The sequence below is a fragment of the Hyla sarda genome, chromosome 4 (assembly GCF_029499605.1).
Source record: "Hyla sarda isolate aHylSar1 chromosome 4, aHylSar1.hap1, whole genome shotgun sequence".
In the NCBI taxonomy this organism is placed as follows: domain Eukaryota; kingdom Metazoa; phylum Chordata; class Amphibia; order Anura; family Hylidae; genus Hyla; species Hyla sarda.
In genome coordinates, this window is record NC_079192.1 from 402,252,133 (window position 1) to 402,275,864 (window position 23,732).

Here is a 23,732-nt window from a genome sequence, read left to right on the forward strand (position 1 = left end):
GAAATCACATTTATCAACCCATGGAGGTCTGGATATGGAGTCACACTCAAAATCACAGTGGAAAACCCCACTACAGACTGATCCAACTTTATGTAATGTCCTTAAAACAAGTCACAATGAGGCTCAGTAGTGTGTGTGGCCTCCACGTGCCCGTATGACCTCCCTACAACGCCTGGGCATGCTCCTGATGAGGTGGTGGATGGTCTCCTGAGGGATGTCCTCCCAGACCTGGACTAAAGCATCCGCCAACTCCTGGACAGTCTGTGGTGGATGGAGCGAGACGTCCCAGATGTGCTCAATCGTATTCAGGTCTGGGGAACGGGCGGGCCAGTCCATAGCATCAATGCCTTCCACTTGCAGGAACTGCTGACACACTCCAGCCACATGAGGTCTAGCATTGTGTTGTATTAGGAGGAACCCAGGGCCAACCGCACCAACATATGGTCTCACAAGGGGTCTGAGGATCTCATCTCGGTACCTAATGGCAGTCAGGCTACCTCTGGCAAGCACATGGAGGGCTGTGCGGCCCCCCAAAGAAATGCCACCCCAGACCATTACTGACCCACAGCCAAACCAGTCATGCTTGAGGATGTGGCAGGCAGCAGAATGTTCTCCACGGCGTCTCCAGACTCTGTCACATGTGCTCAGTGTGAACGTGCTTTCATCTGTGAAGAGCACAGGGTGCCAGTGGCGAATTTGCCAATCTTGGTGTTCGCTGGCAAATGCCAAACGTCCTGCACAGTGTTGGGCTGTAAGCACAACCCCCACCTGTGGACATCGGGCCTCATACCACCCTCATGGAGTCTGTATCTGACCTTTTGAGTGGACACATGCACATTTGTGGCCTGCTGAAAGTCATTTTGCAGGGCTCTGGCAGTGCTCCTCCTTGCACAAAGGCGGAGGTAGCGGTCCTGCTGCTGGGTTGTTGCCCTCCTACAGCCTCCTCCACATCTCCTGATGTACTGCCCTGTCTCCTGGTAGCGCCTCCATGCTCTGGACACTACGCTGACAGACACAGCAAACCTTCTTGCCACAGCTCGCATTGATGTGCCATCCTGGATGAGCTGCACTACCTGAGCCACTTGTGTGGGTTGTAGACTCCGTCTCATGCTACCACTAGAGTGAAAGCACCGCCAGCATTCAAAAGGGACCAAAACATCAGCCAGGAAGCATAGGAACTGAGAAGTGGTCTGTGGTCACCACCTGCAGAACCACTCCTTTATTGGGGGTGTCTTGCCAATTGCCTATAATTTCCACCTGTTGTCTGTTCCATTTGCACAACAGTATGTGAAATTGATTGTCAATCAGTGTTTCTTCCTGAGTGGACAGTGTGATCTCACAGAAGTGTTATTGACTTGGAGTTACATTGTGTTGTTTGAGTGTTCCCTTTATTTTTTTGAGCAGTGTACATCCCCAAAAGAAAAGGCCCCAACCACGAAGAATTAGAAAATTGTACAAATTTTATTGATAACATACATAAAAATAGATAAAAGGGCATAGAGAGGAAAAGAGGCACGAAGACTAGGTTTACAGGGAACTGTATGATGGCAGCGGCAGGTAAACTATAAAGATCACGCACGGTGATGTGTTACGGATGCTATCCCACAAAATACATAAATGGCTGCGTTACAAGTAAAGTATACTATTGATAACAGCTGGATACATAGTTACAAAAAAAGAATGACACGTAAGAGAGTACTGTAAAATATACAAAGAACACACATGTTAGGAAGTAGGGGAACGCGTATAGATACCTGCCAAATACTCTGCCTGAAGCCAAACACCCAAGTTCCCCAAAGTACATTTCTCACTAAGGTTTATATATCCCAACGTTCATTTCACGCTAGGGCTTCATCAGGGGCACCCACCCACACCCCCTGACGAAGCCCTAGTGCGAAAAGTATGTTGGGGTATGTGGGTGTTTGGCTCCAGGCAGAGTATTTGGCAGGCATCTATATGCATTCTCCTGCTTTCTAATCAATGTGTTCTTATTTGCAGGTATTATAAATTTTACAGCAATCTCGTTTTTGCTTTTTGTCTTTTGGGGTTGCATGATTGTATGGCTCAGCTTGCAGTTTTTACATTGCTGTTTTGTTTGGAGTCATTGCTCTACAGCAGTGGTCTTCAACCTGCGGACCTCCAGATGTTGCAAAACTACAATTCCCAGCATGCCCGGACAGCCAACGGCTGTCCGGGCATCCTGGGAGTTGTAGTTTTGCAACATCTGGAGGTCCGCAGGTTGAAGACCACTGCTCTAGAGACATGTCAAAAGTTTTGATTTGTCAGGGTCAGTGTGTTCAGACCCCGACCGATCGCTATAGACTTATACTTAGACTTATACTCATAGACTAATGCTGTAAGTCTGAAGACAATCTTCTGTAGATAGATGTGTTTATATGACGTGTTATTGATTGGTTCTCTTAGAAACCAAGTTAAAGGGGTACTCCGGTGGAATTTTTTTTTTTTTTTTTTTTTAAATCAACTGGTTTTTAGAAAGTTAAGCAGATTTGTAAATTATTATTATACTATTAAAAAATCTTAATCCTTCCAGTACTTATTAGCTGCTGAATACTACAGAGGAAATTATTTTCTTTTTGAAACACAGAGCTCTCTGCTGACATCACGAGCACAGTGCTCTCTGCTGACATCTCTGTCCATTTTAGGAACTGTCCAGAGCAGAACAAAATCCCCATAGAAAACATATGCTGCTCTGGACAGTTCCTAAAATGGACAGAGATGTCAGCAGAGAGCACTGTGGGCGTGATGTCAGCAGAGAGCTCTGTGTTCCAAAAAGAAAACAATTTCCTCTATAGCATTCAGCAGCTAATAAGTACTGGAAGGATTTAGATTTTTTTTAATAGAAGTAATTTCAAATCTGTTTAAAGGGGTAAGCCGGTGAAAAACTTTTTTTTAAATCAACTGGTGCCAGAAAGTTAAACAGATTTGTAAATTACTTCTATAAAAAAAATCTTAATCCCTCCTGTACTTATTAGCTGGTGAATACTACAGTGGAAATTATTTTCCGTTTGAAACACAGAGCTGTCTGCTGACATCACGACCACAGTGCTCTCTGCTGACATCTCTGTCCATTTTAGGAACAGAGATGTCAGCAGAGAGCACTGTGCTCGTGATGTCAGCAGAGAGCTCTGTGTTTCAAAAAAGAAAAGAATTTCCTCTGTAGTATTCAGCAGCTAATAAGTACAGGAAGGATTAAGATTTTTTTTTTTATAGAAGTAATTTACAAATCTGTTTAACTTTCTGGCACCAGTTGATTTAAAAAATAAATAAATAAATAAATAAAGTTTTTCACCAGAGTACCCCTTTAACTTTCTGGCACCAGTTGACTTAAAAAAAAATAATAATAAAGTTTTCCACCGGAGTACCCCTTTAATGCATGAATTGCTTGATTCTTTATTTAAATGAGCTCTGGCTGCTACTGCACCAAGTTACCTTTATTTTCTGCACTTCCTGTGGCGGTCCCTATTAGCGATGAAGACGAAGCGCTTCCTGTCCGCTAAACTTATTTTTAAAATCCTTCTTCCATTTGTATTTATATTGAAATAAAATTGCTGCATTGCAGGATAAATGACGTCGGTGCCCAGGCTGACATATTGCAGCGGCGGCTCAGCCTCCAGCTCTCGCATGAATACGTCTTTGTTAATTAATACCGACTCTTTTTTTTTTTTCATATCTCGAAGGCCCAAACAAAGCCAGGACTGCGCCGATCTGGCCTGCGAGCAGGCTCATTACTATCTCCTTACAAAGGCACAAGGCAGATGGCACGACTTAGCCAAGGTAAAATGTGTGACATTCATTAATCCAGCGCTTGTTCACAGCGTCAGCAGCCCTGCGCCAACACCTCGGGTTCTCCAGGACGCGCTTCTCAGCTGGCGAAGACAGATTTATACCAACCGGCAACCTAAAATACGCGCCATGAATGGTCAAAATGTTCCCCTTCTGTCATACGAGGAACTCATCCAAACTTCCAGCTCTTGCAAAACTACAACTCCCAGCATGCCTGGACAGCCTTTGGCTGTCCAGGCATGCTGGGAGTTGTGGTTTTGCAACAGCTGGAAGTTTGGAAGCACTTAAAGGAGATATCCAGTGCTGAAAAACTTATCCCCTATACTAAGGATAGGGGATAAGTTTCAGATCGCAGGGTGTCCGACCGCTGGGGCCCCCCGCGATCTCCTGTAGGGGGCCCCAGCAGCCCGCGGGAAGGGGGCGTGTTGACCACCACACGAAGCGGCGTCTGACACGCCCCCTCAATACAACTCTATGGCAGAGCCGGAGCGCTGCCTTGGGCAATCTCCGCCTCCTCCATAGTGCTGGATTGAGGGGGGGTGTCGGTCGCCGCTTCGTGCGGTGGTCGACACCCGCTATTTGGCTGCGAGACGGGGCCCCTTACAGGAGATCGCGTGGGGCCCCATTGGTCGGACCCCCCCCCCCCCCGTGATCTGAAACTTATCCCCTATCCTTAGGAAAGGGGATACGTTTTTCAGCACTGGACTACCCCTTTAAAATAGGGTATTCTAGTTGGAGTCACCCTGGTTTGGAAACACTTAAATTAGGGTATTCTAGTCGCCTCTTTGGGTTCAGGTTCACTTGTTTTGCCAGCGCCCACTACAAATGGAATCTCTGCCCAGAATATCTCCATAGTGTGAATGAGCCCTAACAGTATGGAGGACCAAGATTTGCTGCTCTGTATTTAAAAAAACAGAGCACTGACCCCACTTGTGGACACAGTAGTAGTGTCCTTTAAAGGGGTACTCCGGTGGAAACCTTTTTATTTTTATTTTTTTATCAACTGGTGCCAGAAAGTTAAACAGATTTGTAAATTACTTCTATTAAATGAATCTTAACCCTTCCAGTACTTATTAGCTGCTGAATGCTACAGAGGAAATTATTTTCTTTTTGGAACACAGAGCTCTCTGCTGACATCATGACCACAGTGCTCTCTGCTGACACCTCTGTCCATTTTAAGAACTGTCCAGAGTAGGAGAAAATTCCCAATAGAAAACATATGCTGCTCTTGACAGTTCCTAAAATGGACAGAGATGTCAGCAGAGAGCACTGTGGTCATGATGTCAGCAGAAAGCTCTGTGTTCCAAAAAGAAAAGAATTTCCTCTGTAATATTCAGCAGCTAATAAGTACTGGAAGGATTAAGATTTTTTTTATAGAAGTAATTTACAAATCTGTTTGTGGCACCAGTTAATTTAGAAAAAAAAAAAAAAAAAGGTTTCCACCGGAGTACCCCTTTAAGGAACCCAACTACCTCGGATCTTTGATGTTATATTATGTCAAGATATGGTAGTTCTGGACTAAAAACAAAAAATTGTACATTGCATCATTTTAAAGCGATTCTGTCAAACAGCTGACAGACCTATACAAAGGTTAAAGGGGTACTCCCGTGGAAAACTTTTTTTTTTTTTAATCTTCTGGTGCCAGAAAGTTAAACAGATTTGTAAATCACTTCTATTAAAACATCTTAATCCTTCCAGTACTTTTTAGCGGCTGTATACTCAAGAGAAATCCAAAAAAGAAATGCATTTCCTCTGATGTCATGAGCACAGTGCTCTCTGCTGACCTCTGCTGTCCATTGTAGGAACTGTCCAGAGCAGGAGAAAATCCCCATAGCAAACATATGCTGCTCTGGACAGTTCCTAAAATGGACAGCAGAGGTCAGCAGAGAGCACTGTGGTCATGACATCAGAGGACAGTTCCCGAGACACGTTTAATCAGAGAGCACTTAGACAGAAAAGAACAACTCAACTTCAGCAGCTCATAAGTACTGACAGAAATAAGATTTTTTTATGGGAGAAATTTACAAATCTGTTTAACTTTCTGGAGCCAGTTGATATATATAAAACAGTTTTTTCCTGGATAACCCCTTTAAGGGGTTGTCTGGTGAAAAACAACTTATGCCTTATCCACACGGGGTATCCCAGAGTACCCCTTTAAGTTACGTCTCTGTCTTTAGATTAAAAAAATTCTAGACATAGAAATAGACAAATTCTAGAAATAGACATTCACTAATATACATCTTTCTGGATCTTCCAACCTCTGATCAATAAATGATATGGGGGATGCCATACTGGCACTAGCTGACTTCTGTACATAGACTTCCTGTCATGTGATCATAATCGCTAAGATCACATGACAGGAAGTCCAAGCACGGAATTATATATTTGAGTAAAGTATCTGGAAAAGAAAAATTGAGGTGCCATTATTTTCATTGTAACGTATGGAGCGGCATGATAAAAGTCTATCATTGATTTATGCTTCTGCCAGTTCTGTTCCTCAACATCACTTTACCATATAATGACATTTTTATTCTGCTTTTCTGCTGATCCTGCTCTCTAGACTTTCTGTGAAATCGACAGCGAGGGGAACGGCATCATTCAGAAGAAAGATTTGAGAAATGTTTTATATAGATTCTCTCTTCCTATTACAAAGAATGAATTCGAAAAACTCTGGCACAGGTGGGTTCAGTAGACCTAAATATATATATACACATATATATATATATATATATATATATATATATATATATATATATATATGTTTATTTATATATATATATATATGTGTGTGTGTGTAAAGCAAAAAAGTCATAATGGGGATATCTGGAGTCTGACTGTGACCCCCACCATCTACTGAGTTTGGCCTCTAGTACCCATGCTCGATTTTAACCATTGCCAAGTGCTGCAATTGCCTATTTTGGAACATCCCATTGACATTGGATGGAGCAATGGGCAGACCCATTATCTTACTAATATAGGAATATCCTTTAATCTTGGGTTATCCCCCTTAAAGGGGTACTCCGGCACTAAGACATCTTATCTATACAAAAGATAGGGGATAAGATGCCTGATCGCGGGGGTCCCGCTGCCGGGGACCCCCGTGATCTTCCATGCCGCACCTCGTTAGAATCAGCCCCCGGAGCGTGCTCGGGTCTGATTACTGGCGATCACGGGGACGGAACATAGTGACGTCACGGCTCCGCCCCCGTGTGATGTCACGCTCCGTCCCCTCAATGCAAACCTATGGAGGGGGCGTGACAGCTCACGGGGGTCCCCAGCAGCGGGACCCCCGCGATCAGGCATCTTATCCCCTATCCTTTGGATAGGGGATAAGATGTCTTAGCGCCGGAGTACCCCTTTACACAAGTGTTTTTTGTTTCAAACTCGCAGCATGTTTCCCGCTGCGAGTTTGAAGGGGGCGGGCTCTCCATGGGCTTTTTGCAGTAGATTTTCAGCAGCGGAATCTACACTGTTAAAAATCTGCCACAGACCCTATTGACCTCAATGGGTTTCTGCGGCAGATTTTTCACAGTGGAGATTTCGCTGTTGAAAATCTGCTGCGGAGAGCCCATCCCTTTCAAACGTGCAGCTGGAAACATGCTGCGATTTTGAAAAGGAAATCCACTTGTGAGAACAAGCCCTAAAGGGTTTTTCCCATTTCCTCAGCCTTTGAGACCATGAAGTTATAATACTGTGTAATTTATTTCTATTACCTCTGTGCACAGCTTTGTCCCGTTTTTTTATGCACATGACCCACACCCTGTAGTGAATTTTTTTTAATTTTTTTATTTTACTGTTGTCTCTGACCTTTCCCAGCATTCCATGTGGCAAGAGGCAGTGTTTCATAAGTCACATGGCGTGACCATACTGCAGTGGGTGGGTGGATAGCAGGGTGGAAGGGAATTACTGATGTAATGTTATCTGCCTACCCACTGCAGCATAGCCACGCCCCCCCTGGAGACCATGTGACTTATGACTGATTGTCTCTGGCCAAAACTTGCTCTACAGCACTTCTGGGTGTGGGTCCTGTACATGCATATGGGAAAAGGCGGCACATGGAGGTACACAGTATTATAACTTGGCATCATGGGTAGAGATGAGCGAACTTACAGTAAATTCGATTTGTCTCGAACTTCTCGGCTCGGCGGTTGCTGCCTTTTCCTGCATAAATTAGTTCAGCTTTCCGGTGCTCCGGTGGGCTGGAAAAGGTGGATACAGTCCTAGGAAAGAGTCTCCTATGACTGTATCCACCTTTTCCAGCCCACGGGAGCACCGGAAAGCTGAACTAATTTATGCAGGAAAAGACATCAACTGCCGAGCCGAGAAGTTCGTGACGAATCGAATTTACTGTAAGTTCGCTCATCTCTAATTATGGGCTCAAAGGCTGGAAAAAAAAAACTTGGAATACCCCTTTAGGGTCTATTCACACGTACAGGATCCTGCGCAGATTTGATGCCAATTATTTGTAACTGCAGATTAGAAGCGGTGCTCAGTCATTTAGTTTACATTGAAATCTGCAGCAGAAAATCCTGCGCTTCAAATCTGCACAGGATACTGTACACCCTTAGGGTGCGTTCCCACAGGGCGTATATGCAGCGTATTTGACGCTGCGCAAAATGTATGGCAGCAGCGGGAAATACGCTGCGTATCCCTTGATCACTATACACACAGAGCTTTCCGGCGGCAGCCCTATGTGTGTAGTGAGTTTTGGAGGCGGGGCCGTGTGCCGGCGTGACTGTGACGCGCGGCCCCGCCTCCAAAACTCACTACACACATAGGGCTGCCGCCGGAAAGCCCTGTGTGTATAGTGAGCAAGGGATACGCAGCTTATTTCCCGCTGCTGCCATACATTTTGCGCAGCGTCAAATACGCTGCGTATACGCCCTGTGGGAACGCACCCTTAGGGTACATTCACACATACAGGATCTGCTGCATATTTTGTGTAGCTGATTTCTTTACCCATTAACTTTAATAGGTGGCAAAATCAGCTGCACAAAATATGCAGCAAAAATATGCAGCAGATCCTGTATGTGGTGTCAACATACTCTTCAGCAGATTTGGATGCCCATTGAAGTCACTGGCCAACAAAATCTGCAGATTCAAATCTGCATCAAAAATATGCATGTGTGAATGCACCCTTAGATTTTGCTGCCCATTTACTTCAATGAGTAGCAGAATCTGCTGCAGCAAAAAATAGGCACCTGTGAACCGACCCTTAAGGTACGATCAGACGAGCGGATTTGCAGCGGATTTTACGCTGCAGATCTGCCGCTGAAGGACCTCTATATGCTGGCTTTACATGTGCCTTCTCGGAGCGGCAATACGCCTCTACGTGCAGACACACTGAAATGATGTGCGAGTCGCCGCGCATGCGTCGTGTACTTGCACACATCGTGGCCGCTCCCCCTGCTCAATGATCTGCCGCGACGTGCGACTCGCGCATCGCAGTGTGTCTGCTCGTACATGTAAAGCCAGCATTATAGGAGGTCCTTCAGCGGCGGATCCGCAGCGAAATCCGCTGCGAAAATCTGCTCACCTGAACGTACCCTAAGGGTATGTTCATACGTCAGATTTTTTTGTAGACTATCCGCCCGGAAATTTTTCTGCAGACATTACACAGCCAGCGGGTGCCGGCAGAACATGCCTCCGCTAATACAGTTCAGAGATGGCACCTTTCTCCATAGAAGTTGTAATTTTGCAACAGCTGAAGGCACCCTGGTTGGAAAACTCTGCTACACCTATACCTAGATCAGTGGTCTCCAACCTGCAGACCTCCAGTTGTTGCAAAACTACAACTCCCAGCATGCCCGGACAGCCAACGGCTGTCCGGGCATGCTGGGAGTTGTGGTTTTGCAACATCTGGAGGTCTGCAGGTTGGAGACCACTGACCTAGATGAAGCTCATTATTAACACAGTAGACAAAGATCTATACAATACTTTATCATTCTATGTATTTTGAATAGCTTAGATCTAAACATGTTCCAAAGTGTGGTCCCGGCTTGAGTGAGATTGTAGGGTAGGGTCACACGTAGCGCAACCGCAGCATATTTGACGCTGCGGATGTGCTACTGACGGTCCCTAAAGTGTGCCTCCTGCTGTGCCCATGCTGCCGTTACGAGCAGACACACAGTGATTTGCGAGTTGACACGTACAAGCAAGATTGGGGGGGTCGGCCGCGATGTCTGTGAGAAAAATGCGCTTGTATCTGCTCGTAGCGGCGAATTGCTGCTACGAGCAGAGCAAAGCAGGACGCACGGGCACAGAAGAAGGCTCACTCTAGGGATGGTCCGAAACGCTACGTGTGACCCTACCCTAATGGCATACTCCAAAAAACATCCTGCAGGATAAAACCATTGCAGGGTAAATAAACACTAGCATCTAATGAATACTATATACCCCAAACAAGAAGAACACTAATACACAGATATCATTCTGAAAATATAACAAATAAATCTTTATTAGCAAAAAGTACATACATTTAAAAGCATATCAAATAAATGATGGCACAAGGTCGTTAAAGGGTACCTCTCATCCAAAAAAAATCTTTTGATATATTATAGATTAATGTATGCAGAATAACTTCACAATTGCATGTTATTAAAAAAATATGCTTCTTTCTATTTAATTTTCCACTTTGAAGAAATGACCACTAGGGGTCTCCCTACCAGTCCTGGCAGCAAGCATTTCAGACTCATGCTGGAGTCCTAAACACTACGAGCTGCCAGTCTGCTTTGTTCACAAAGGAGAACACTCAGAGCTGCCAGCCTGCTTTGTTCACAGCCTGTTTGGCTGTGAACAAAGCAGGCTGGCAGCTCTGAGTGTTTAGGACTCCAGCATGAGTCAGAAATGCTTGCTGACAGGACTGATTGGGAAAAATACAATAGAAAGAAGCATATTTTTCATTAACATGCTATTGGAAAGTTATTCATCATTCATTAATCTAAAATATATCAAAAGTTTATTTGATGAGAGGTACCCTTTAATAAGTGGGGCCGTTAATAAGTGACAATATGCATAGGTACAAGTAAACTAATACACTAGTATATATAAACAATCAATATGCCTTGAGGTAGTACAAAGATAGTAAAGTGCATTAGTAAAGTGAAGTCCAGTATCAAATGAGTACAAGAGATCTTACCCAGAGACATGCCACCCCTACATATGTTACGCTCCGTCGAGCTTCCTCAGGGGGCGTGAACCTACCCTAATTGCGCAAAAATTTGTGACAATTTAAAATGGTCTTATTTGATAAATCAAGGGAAAGCTCCTCAACCACACTACTTATTGAAAAAAAAGAACATACACCAATTATTTTGCGCAATTTACCGCCAAAAAATTTTAAGACCAAAAAAACAACGCTAAATTCTCCCCCCCCCCCCCATGTAGAATGGCCTTGGATTCAGGGACTGAAGTGTTATCAGAGCTTCCAATACAGGGCACATGCATTATCTGAGCATAATAGAGAAAAATCGAGATATATTTAATGCAAATTGTAGATTTTTTTTTTTTTTTAGGACTGCGTATGCACATTCCTAACATATTTAAACTAGGATTTTAATGCATTTATTATACTTTGCAATTCAATTTCCCATTACATCCAATATATTAACATTCCATCCCTGGTGTGAAATCTTTGAGAGAAATGTTACAAAAAAATTAAAATAAAAAAAATCACATTCTGGTTTGTAAAACCTTTAAATCTGTTCTTCATTGAAGACCTCAGCTTTGTTGTAACTTGTAATTAGGTAAAGTGTTTTATACTGTATATATATATATATATATATATATATATATATATTTATTTATTTATTTTTTATTATAAAGGGTTTGACATTCTTGGTTGATATAAATCTTTCACCGAGATGGAAATAAAAAAAATAAATAAAAAATAGGCAGCACTTAAAATTCCATATCTGATTTTGTCACAATGTGCCGCTCAGCAGTCAGTCAACAACACAGAAGTTCTATTCGGAAAATCGGTAAACAACGTTTACTTCAGATGTCACGAAAAAGTGAAGCGTGCAAAGAAAATACCTACAGCAAAGTATTTATGATGAAGCCTTTCCTTGACCAAAACCTAAAAATTGAGGTTGTCTGTGCAGTTACCTTTTTAAATGCCCAACACAAAGCGTAAACCAGCTTACCTATTAGTAGGATGAACCCAGCATGAACTGGAAAGAGTAGTCCAGCGCTAAATCACGGTTAAAAACGTCAATCTCCTTCATGCATAGAGAATTAAAGAAGTACTCCGGGGGGAAACTAATTTTTTTAATCAACTGATTTTTTTATAGAAGTAATTTACAAATCTGTTTAACTTTCTGGCACCAGTTGATTTAAAAACATTTTTTTTCCACCAGAGTACCCCTTTAAATGACACATAAACAGCATTGCATCACCTTTTCACATTTCGACCTAGCAAGGTCTTAGTCATAAGCGCTTATGACTGAAATAATAATAGATAGAAGTGTCGTAGAGCGTGTGAGATGCAGGGCAGATGGAATTGCCTTAGGGGCAGATGGCATTAACCCCTTGTATTTGTGACGCCAGGGCATGGTTTATCCTCAATACCACCCGAAGGTATACCACTGGATCCTGGGCTAGGCACGGGGGCAAATAATGACTCCGACACCAAGTTACGGATAATGGTAGCTTTACTGAGGGTAGACAGATGGAACAGTCTATAGAGTTCAGCCAGGGCCACAGGGGTGACCAGGGACTTCAGAGACCTTAAGGGCTTGCTGGAACTTGCAGTAGATTTGGACAATTTAGTGCAGGCCACTCTGACTTGACAATAGATGACTGTGACTGACTTGACTTGAGACTGACTAAGCTGTGACTGTAATTTACTTGTAGACTTGAAGGCTTGTGGCTGCAGGACGGACTTGAGGCCTCCTATGGACTCCAGACACACTCTAGGACTGGACTGCACTGGACCTCAGCAGAAAGAGCATAAGAGAAAGAGCTAGCTCTACAAAGGGCTTATATGGGGGAGACTAGGAGGGGTCCCATTGGTCACCTTTAGGTCACATGGTTACTGATACACTCACATGACAACTCACATGACAACTGGTGATCACATGTTAACATTTCTTAAAGTAATAACACTCTTATATACATTTTACAGTATAACACATGGCAGAAAATATATATACATAAGAGGACAGGTGTTGGGGGCCCAGGAGACACTGGAAGAAGGCTGCCTGATAGGGCAGCAAGGATACAGGGGTCTAACTCCTGTACTGGGCCACCACAAGAGGAACCCACCAATGTATTTCCAAACCAATGTCTTTATACTGAGCATAGTCCAGCACGAAATCAGTGTAAAAAAAGTCAATCTCTTTCCTTCATGGAGCATTAAAAATGCATAATCAGCAGGACAAAAACAGCATTTCATCAGCTTGACAGGTTTCGACCTGGCAAGGTCTTAGTCATAAGTGCTTATGACTAAGATCATAGTAGATAGGGGAAACGTAGCATTCACCCACTGCTGTATTTCCGAACAAATTTCTTTATTCTGAGGGAAATCCAGCACAGAATTAGTGTAAAAAAGTCAATATCCTTCATTTGTAGAGCATTAAAAACGCATAACCAGCAGCACAAAAACAGCATTGCATCAGCTTGACAGGTTTCGACCTGGCAAGGTCCTAGTCATAAGCGCTTATGACTAGGATCATAAAAGATAGGGAAAACGTAGCACTCACCCACAACTGTATTTCTAAACTAATTTTTTTATTCTGAACAACAAACAATGGTGCAGGATGGTACTTATGGTGACATGAAGCAAGCGAGGTCACATAGAAAATGAAAGACAATGATTAAAGACAACGATGTACAGCGTGGTAAAAGAAACACACCTAAACCAACCCAAAAATGGCTGAAAAACGTATTTGGATCATAGCGTAAAAAGTAACCTAAAAGTACATTTAAGATGTAATCTTTAGAACTCATAAGATGGTGGGGCTTATAGGATCTTATAGGATTACTTATAGGGATATAAAACTTATCCCTTATTCTAAGCATAGTGGATAAGTGTCAGATCGCCAGGAGACTTCACGCTCTTCTTCTAAATGCTCCCTCCATGCTAAATGCTCCCTCCATGCAGCTCTAGGGGAATGCCGGAGATTCCCGAGTGCAGCAATCCGGCTCTCCCATATAAATGCATTGACGGGGTGTGTGGAGGGAGGATGTCAGCCGCTGCTTTCTGCATTGGTGGGCACCCTCTATTAAGACGGAAAGCTGTGGCCCCGTACAGGAGACTGCAGGGGGTCCCAGCAGTCGGACCCCTGCGATCTGACATTTATCCCCTCTCCTTAGGATGGGGGATAAGTTTATTTATACCGGAGTACTCCTTTAAAGCTTAGATCCAGATGTAGGGGCTTTAGTCACCGACTAATATTACACAAAAATTATGACAAATGTGGTAGTTTGTAAGCTGTGTTTCTGAAGTCAACATTACCTGCTAAAGCTTCAATTCCCATATAATAGGATGTACCATTGTGCTATATAAACAGTGGCTTATAGGAACAAAAATTACAATATTACCCTGTAGAACAGTGGTCTCCAAACTGCTGACGGCTGTCAAGGCATGCTGGGAGTTGTAGTTTTGCCACAGCTGGAGGCACACTGGTTAGAAAACACTACCCTAGATGCATTTTGTAGGATTATACATATTGTACAGGCTATTAGGGCATTCTAATCTAATAGAGGGGGGGGGGGGGGGGGGGTTCTATGTTCAGAACCTTATCTTTTGGCCAGAGTAGAGAGCTGATAAAAAATGCATCTGATTGGAATGGACACAATGTTATACTTTATGTCTCCTGGGGTGGCGCTGCAGGGAAATTGAACACAGGTTTCTTCACATATTATATATGATCGCTGGGCGTCCCAGCGAGGGGGGTTTGGGGTCAGGACTTTGTCATCAGCTTATTGTCATGAAAAACCTTAAATGGTCACTGTCATTAAAACTAATTTTTGCTATTACACTCCTTATGGGAAATAAAAAATCTTTCCAATGTATTTTGTTTAAAAAAACATGAAGTTTTCTATGTTTTATTTGTGTTTAAAAAAGCTGCCACTAGGTGTCTCCCTACTTGTCCAGAGCACATTTCCCCCAGCTCTTGAATAGACTTTGGACTCCTGCTGGCCTGGCAGAAGTCCAAAATCAGGAAATGCAGTCTGGAGTGCTGAGGGGGGTGTGTGCAGCCTTAGCCAATCATAGCTCATCTCACACTGAACTGCTCTGGGTTGTGTGTAGTAGAGTGAGGGAGGAAGTTCTCCCCTATATGGCTTCAGATGATGTCACACCTGCTGGGGAATGCCCCTTCCCAGTCTGTGAATCTGACTGAGACTGAGCAGAAAATACAGAGCAATATAAAGGTAGAAAACTAAAAAAATTATAAAAATAAAGGCAGGGGTGGTTTATCATGATGGGGGCAGTGAACTGGGAGGATTATAAAATTTAACAAGATCAGGAGGTACTCTTTAAATAAGTAAGGATAGGTCCAAGTTTAGATTTTTTGGTTGTTTTTCTTTCTTTTTTTGTCCTAAAATTTAGTATCACAAAGATCTTGTGAATGTTATCTTCCCAGGTATGATCCAGAAGGCAAAGGTCATCTCACCCATCAAGAATTCCTCCAGAAACTTGGCGTGAATTTTGCCAGTGGAGACAGTGGTCCGAGCAGACGGATAGTAGAAGACAACCACCAGGCTCTGGAGAAGCACTACAGCTCCCAGCAGAAGATCCATCAGGAGATGCATGAGTTTCACAAGCACCAAACCCGAGCCCTGAACATTAAAGATATAGAACAGCAGATCAAGTGAGACCCTTAAGATATTTCCAGGGAACCAATGCAAAATGTATGGCCTAGAGTAGCAGCACTGCTGGGGACATTATTTGAGGCATGACTACTGGAGCCCCATGCAGTGTCCAAATCAGGGCACCCAATCTGTCACCAGTCTGCTGTACTTTTACAAACCTACGGGCCTTTTTAGCAACATTCCTAATGGTGATCATGGTCATTGTGGGACAATTCTGATGGTTGGATAATTCTGATGGTGGGACAATTCTGATGGTGAGACAATTCTGATGGTAGAAAAATTCTGATGGTTGGACAAACCTGTTGGTGTGGGTGTAGGTGGTCGGCACTTCCGCAATGGTGGTGGTGCGCGAGGCAAAGATGCTATAATGTATAAAGAAGGCCCAGCACTCACCAAGGTAGATGCAAGAATGTGAAGTTTAACCTGTTGGTGTGACATATCTGTGGGACAATTCTAATGGTGGGACGATTCTGATAGTGGGACTATCCTAGTGGTGAACAGTTTCCAATTGTTGGACAATCCTGGTGGTGGCACAATTCTGATGGTGGGACAATTCTAATGGTGGTACAGTCCTGTTGGTGGGACAATTCTGATGGTAGAAAAATTCTGATGGTGGGACAATCCTGTTGGTATGACATTTCTGATGGTGGGACAATTCTGATGTTGGGATGATTCTGATGGTAAGATGATTCTGATACAGTTCTGAAAGTGGGACTATCCTAGTGGTGGAACAATTTCTAATTGTTGGACAATCCTGGTGGTGGCACAATTCCAATGGTGGTATAATCCGAGTAGTGGGACAATTATAATATAGACCGATCTATGGGCCTACTTGGCAGCAATCTAGATGGTGATGGTGGGAAAATTCTGATGGTAGGACAATCCTGTTATTGGTACAATCCTGTTGATGGGACAGTTCTGATGGAGGAACAATCCTGTGGGCGGAACAATTCTGATGGTGGTACAATCCTGATTATGGGACAGTTCTAATGGTGGGATGATCCTGTTGGTTGGATAATTTTGATGGTGGGACAATTTCTGTTGGGGGAAAATTCTGATAGTGGGACAGTTCTGATAGTGGGACCATCCTGGTGATGGGACAATGCTAATGGTGGTACAATACTAGTAGTGGGGCAATTATAATATGGGCCTATCTATGTGACAATTCTAATGGTGGCCACACATTCTGATGGTGGGGCAATTATAATGATGGGTAGTGTTGCTCACGAATATTCGCAATACGAATTTTATTCGCGAATATCGCATATTCGCGAATATTCGCGAATATTCGCGAATATAGCACTATATATTCGTAATTACGAATATTCGTTTTTTTTTTTTTATTTTTTTTTTTTTCTTCACAGTACACATAACAGTGATCATCCCTCTCTGCTTCCAGCTTGTGTAGTGTAAAGAAGGCTCTAATACTACTGTGTGAGACTGGTGTGCGAATTTTCGTATATGCGAAGTTTTGCTTGTATGGGTTTTTGTATATGTAAATTTTCGCATATGTTAATTTTCGCATATGCGAATATTTGCATATGCGAAAATAAAACGCGAATATTCGCGAATATATGACGAATATTCGTCCATATATTCGCGAATATTCGCGAATTCGAATATGGCCTATGCCGCTCAACACTAATGATGGGACAATCATGTTGTTGGTAAAAAAAATTTGGTAAATTTTTTTTATGGATGGATAATTTTGTTGGTGGGACAATCCTGTTAATGAGACAATTCTGATAGTGGTACAATCCTGCTAGTGGGACAATTTTAATGGTGGGACATCCTGCGTACTGTACCACAAAAGGCATGGGGTTTATGCAAACCGTGCCCAAAAAGTGGACATTTTGGGGGTTTCCAGTGGTGGATCTTAAAGCGGTTGTCCGGTGAAAACGAAAATTTGCTCCACATCTAGGGGTGGTGTAAAAATAATAAATATGCTATATTCACTTCCTTAAGTCCCTTGCAGTTGCCGCACTGGTGCTCCTGGTCCTATTCAGGTCTCTGCTTCTTCTGGGCTCTGCACCACTTCAACCCCACATGACCTGTCAGTCAGTGACTAAGGTGGGACCAGGCTGTGGCCACTGATTGGCTAAGTGGATATGTCCTGTGTGGTCAGGACGGTCCCGAACCCTGAAGAAGTAGAGACCAGTAGAGGGCTAGGAGCATCAAGGCAGCAGCGGGAGACGGGAGGAGGTAAGTATAGCATGTTTAATATTTTTACACCAACCTCCAATGGTGGAGCGAAATTCAGTTTTTCTCAGACAACCCCTTTATGGGTCCAAATATGGCCAATTTAAAGGGGTACTCCGGTGGAAAACATTATTTTTTTAAATCAACTGGTGCCAGAAAGTTAAACAGATTTTTAAATTACTTCTATTAAAAAATATTTGTCCTTTCAGTACTTTTCTTTTAGAATTTCATTTTTTGTCTTGTCCACAGTGCTCTCTGCTGACACCTGATGCTGGTATCAGGAACTGTCCAGAGCAGGAGAAAATCCCCATAGCAAACCTATGCTGCTCTGGACAGTTCCTGACACGGACAGAGGTGTCAGTAGAGAGCACTGTGGACAAGACAAAAATGAAATTCAAAAAGAAAAGAATTTCCTCTGTAGCATACAGCTGCTAAAAAGTACTGGAAGGGTTAAGATTTTTTAATAGAAGTAATTTACAAATCTGTTTAACTTTCTGGCACCAGTTCATAAAAAAAAAAAAAAAAATCCCCGGAGTACCCCTTTAAGTGTTTGTGAGTGATATGTGATTTCGGCCAAGACGGAAACATATGCCCTTATAGATGACATGAAGAGGAGTTGTCAACGTGAGACATCCCCTCCAAGACCTTTTCATCCCCCCGTTGTCTGCTTTACAAATGTTATAATGGAGATTTTCAGCAAGACACTTGGCATAATGTCAGCTCTTATCTATTGCTTTACTGATGAATTATTTGTCTATTTTTGTACCCACAGAGATAAGTTCAGAGAGTATTACCCCGATTTCGCTGCGGCCTTCAATAAAATGGATAAAAACAAGGACGGATTGATTAGCGTGGACGACTTCCGACAGATGCTTCAAGACTTGAACTTTAATTTAGACGACGATCAGTTTCTCAACCTCTTGTACAGGTATTGTGACATAAGGCAATACACAACCTCTTGTACAGGTATTGTGACATAAGGCAATACACAACCTCTTGTACAGGTATTGTGACATAAGGCAATACACAGCCTCTTGTACAGGTATTGTGACATAAGGCAATACACAATATCTTGTACAGGTATTGTGACATAAGGCAATACACAACCTCTTGTACAGGTATTGTGACATAAGGCAATACACAACCTCTTGTACAGGTATTGTGACATAAGGCAATACACAGCCTCTTGTACAGGTATTGTGACATAAGGCAATACACAATATCTTGTACAGGTATTGTGACATAAGGCAATACACAACCTCTTGTACAGGTATTGTGACATAAGGCAATACACAACCTCTTGTACAGGTATTGTGACATAAGGCAATACACAACCTCTTGTACAGGTATTGTGACATAAGGCAATACACAACCTCTTGTACAGGTATTGTGACATAAGGCAATACACAACCTCTTGTACAGGTATTGTGACATAAGGCAATACACAACCTCTTGTACAGGTATTGTGACATAAGGCAATACACAACCTCTTGTACAGGTATTGTGACATAAGGCAATACACAACCTCTTGTACAGGTATTGTGACATAAGGCAATACACAACCTCTTGTACAGGTATTGTGACATAAGGCAATACACAGCCTCTTGTACAGGTATTGTGACATAAGGCAATACACAATATCTTGTACAGGTATTGTGACATAAGGCAATACACAACCTCTTGTACAGGTATTGTGACATAAGGCAATACACAACCTCTTGTACAGGTATTGTGACATAAGGCAATACACAACCTCTTGTACAGGTATTGTGACATAAGGCAATACACAACCTCTTGTACAGGTATTGTGACATAAGGCAATACACAACCTCTTGTACAGGTATTGTGACATAAGGCAATACACAGCCTCTTGTACAGGTATTGTGACATAAGGCAATACACAATATCTTGTACAGGTATTGTGACATAAGGCAATACACAACCTCTTGTACAGGTATTGTGACATAAGGCAATACACAACCTCTTGTACAGGTATTGTGACATAAGGCAATACACAACCTCTTGTACAGGTATTGTGACATAAGGCAATACACAACCTCTTGTACAGGTATTGTGACATAAGGCAATACACAACCTCTTGTACAGGTATTGTGACATAAAGCAATACACAACCTCTTGTACAGGTATTGTGACATAAGGCAATACACAACCTCTTGTACAGGTATTGTGACATAAGGCAATACACAACCTCTTGTACAGGTATTGTGACATAAGGCAATACACAACCTCTTGTACAGGTATTGTGACATAAGGCAATACACAGCCTCTTGTACAGGTATTGTGACATAAGGCAATACACAATATCTTGTATAGGTATTGTGACATAAGGCAATACACAACCTCTTGTACAGGTATTGTGACATAAGGCAATACACAACCTCTTGTACAGGTATTGTGACATAAGGCAATACACAACCTCTTGTACAGGTATTGTGACATAAGGCAATACACAACCTCTTGTACAGGTATTGTGACATAAGGCAATACACAACCTCTTGTACAGGTATTGTGACATAAGGCAATACACAGAATCCAACATCATAGACTCAAGTACGTTACATGGGTTCCCCAGTGCAGTGTTTCCCAACCAGGGTGCCTCCAGCTCTTGCAAAACTACAATTCCCAGCATGTCTGGACAGCCTTTTCAAACCCCGGTTGACCCCTTTAACCCCTTAAGGACCGAGCGTTTTTCCATTTTTGCACTTTTGTTTTTTCGCCCTTACCTTTTAAAAATCATAACCCTTTCAATTTTGCACCTAAAAATCCAAATGATGACTTCTTTTTTTGCGCCACCAATTCTACTTTATAATGACATCAGTCATTTTACCCAAAAATCGACGGCGAAAGGGGAAAAAAAATAATTGTGCGACAAAAGGGAAGAAAAAACACCATTTTGTAACTTTTGGGGGCTTACATTTTTCGGTAAAATGTTATCTTTATTCTGTAGGTCCATATGATTAAAATGATACCCTACTTATGATTTTTTCAGAAGTAATACAAAATCAAAACTATATAACTACATTTTTGTTTTGATCAGACTTTTTGATCGCTTTTTATTTATTTTTTATGGTATAAAAAGTTACCAAAAATTAGCAATCTTGGACTTTTGAATTTTTTTGCGCATACGCCATTGACCATGCGGTTTAATTTACGCATGCGGCGATACCACATATTTTTATTTTTATTTACAGTTTTGTTTTTTTATGGGAAAAGGGGGGTGATTCAAACTTTTATTAGGGAAGGGGTTAAATCATCTTTATAAACTCACTTTTTATGTGCAAATTCACTTTTTTTTTTTTGCAATGTTATAGCCCCCATAGGGGACTATAAAATGCAGTACATTGATTCAATACACTGATCACTGCCTTTTGCATTGCAATGTATTGATCAGTGTTATCGGCAGTTGATTGATCAAGCCTGGATTTCAGGCTTGGAGCAATCAATCGGCGATCGGATACGCAGGAGGCAGGTAAGGCACCCTCCTGATGCGTCCTAGCTGATCGGGACATCGCGATTTTACCGCGATGGTCCCGATCAACCCGACTGAGCTGCCGGGAAGCTTTCACTTTCAATTTAGACACGGCAATCAACTCTGATCGCCACGTCTAAAAAGTTAAAGGGGTACTCCGGTGAAAACCTTTTTTTTTTTTTTTTTTTTTTAAATCAACTGGTGCCAGAAAGTTAGACAGATTTGTAAATTACTACTATTAAAAAATCTTAATCCTTCCTGTACTTATTAGCTGCTGAGTACTACAGTGGAAATTCTTTTCCGTTTGAAACACAGAGCTCTCTGCTGACATCATGAGCACAGTGCTCTCTGCTGACATCTCTGTCCATTTTAGGAACTGTCCAGAGTAGGAGAAAATCCCCATAGCAAACATATTCTGCTCTGGACAGTTCCTAAAATGGACAGAGATGTCAGCAGAGAGCACTGTGCTCGTGATGTCAGCAGACAGTTCTGTGTTTCAAAAAGAAAAGAATTTCTGCTGTAGTATTCAGCAGCTAATAAGTACAGGAAGGATTAAGATTTTTTTAATAGAAGTAATTTACAAATCTGTTTAACTTTCTGGCACCAGTTGATTTAAAAAAAAAAAAAGTTTTTCACCGGAGTACCCCTTTAATGCCGGACATCTGCCTGAACGGCGATGTCCGGCATTAGCCACAGGTCCTGGCTCTTGAGCTCGCTTCATAACCCTTCTGTGTCGCAGCACCGTTTATAAATGGCGTTTTGTGGCAAGGGGTTAATGTAGGTTTGCGTTCCCTAAAACTGGAGATGAGTTAGTGTCACATGCTTTCATACAGAGAGTCCATGGACCTACTGGGTAAAACGGAATTGACAGCGATAAATATTACAAATAATACAATTTGAAGATGGGGAAATGCGTTAAGTACTGTCATTACAGTTCAATGGGACGATCCGCTCGCTATTTATCTTTTAATACTTGTATGGAGCGAGGGCTGATTATGGCGCATTCAGCAGATGCCTGGTATAAAGCAGGGTAAATGAGAGCGCTCCGTGTCTGCGGGAGTTATTTAAAGGTTCTTCTCTGTGATTAGACGCTTCTCATTGTCGCTGCCCCGCTCCCCGGTGTTTGTCATATTTGGGTAAACATAAAGGGGAGACCACTGCAGCTGACTGGAGCCCTCACAAGCAGCTGCACGGGTACAGTGCCAACTACTCCCACATAGACACGGGCAGATGTTTGGAAACGTTGGCGCGGCTTTGACTTACGGGCGCGCGTTCCCAGACCTCTGTGCATCACATTCAGCCAATTCCCCCTGACAACCTCATACATTGTATAGATATTAATATTTATTACCGCGGCTTTGCGGCGTGATTTCTGTAATGCGCCGCAGACCCCTCTAACAAGCTGCAGAGTCACTTGGGGTCGCCCGGTGGAAAGACGACTGTTTTGTTTTATTTTACTTGGTAAGTAATTATACGTGCAGCCCACAGGAGGCCTGTGAATGGAATACAGATCGGAGGTAAGGGCCGGAAAAATCGCTGTAATGCATTATATTGCTTGTGTAAAGCAGTGATTCCCAACCAGGGTGCCTCCAGCTGTTGCAAAACTACAACTCCCAGCATGCCTGGACAGCCGAAGGCTGTCCAGGCATGCTGGGAGTTGTAGTTTTGCAACAGCTGGAGGCACTCTGGTTGGGGAACACTGCATTAAAGGGAACCTGTTACAAACGTTCCCTCTGTTTTAGGAAGTTGTGTAGTCCTTTCATTGTAAGTGTAATGTTGTCTCTGTTTCCTCCCCCTCTTTCGAGACAACACATTATCCTCTGATGTCTCAGGAGGCGTTGCTGGATCTAGACCAGCTCCCCTAATTGTTGTCACCACTTCTGACCAACCCCTACAGCCTATACTACCATCTCCTGTCTTACACACATAGATATATATATATATATATATATATATATATATATATAGCTTTAATGGGACATTTAAGTAAGAATGATGGGGGAGATTTATCAAAACCTGTGCAGGGAAAAGTTGCCCATAGCAACCAATCAGATCGCTTCTTTCAATTTTTACATGGCCTTTCGCAAAAAGAAAGAAGCGATCTGATTGGTTGCTATGGGCAACTGGGGAATTTTTTTCCTCTGCACAGTTTTTGATAAATCTCCCCCAATGAGTGTTTACAGCATGGTGCTTTGTGCTGAACAATGCCACAGGCTGAGGAGCAGACAGGGAATGAAAACAGCAGGTGGTGCACCTTTAAAGGGGTACTCTGGCGGAAACCTTTTTTTTTTTTTTTATTTTTTTTTTTACAAATGACAGATTTGTAAATTACTTCTATTAAAAAATCTTAATCCTTCCAGTACTTATTAGCTGCTGAATACTACAGAGGAAATTATTTTCTTTTTGGAACACAGAGCTCTCT

The 23,732-nt window shown here is 42.5% G+C and overlaps 1 protein-coding gene across 1 annotated transcript in view; it reads left to right on the top strand.

Annotated features, from left to right (window-relative positions):
- The window catches only part of EFCAB6 (EF-hand calcium binding domain 6), a 186,794-nt gene that overhangs the window by 137,548 nt on the left and 25,514 nt on the right, over nt 1-23,732 (top strand). The window contains exons 20-23 of the mRNA XM_056517381.1: nt 3,699-3,795; nt 6,365-6,483; nt 15,393-15,620; nt 18,593-18,748. Of these exons, the coding sequence (XP_056373356.1) occupies nt 3,699-3,795; nt 6,365-6,483; nt 15,393-15,620; nt 18,593-18,748 (600 nt within the window). The remainder of the gene's footprint in view (nt 1-3,698; nt 3,796-6,364; nt 6,484-15,392; nt 15,621-18,592; nt 18,749-23,732) is intronic.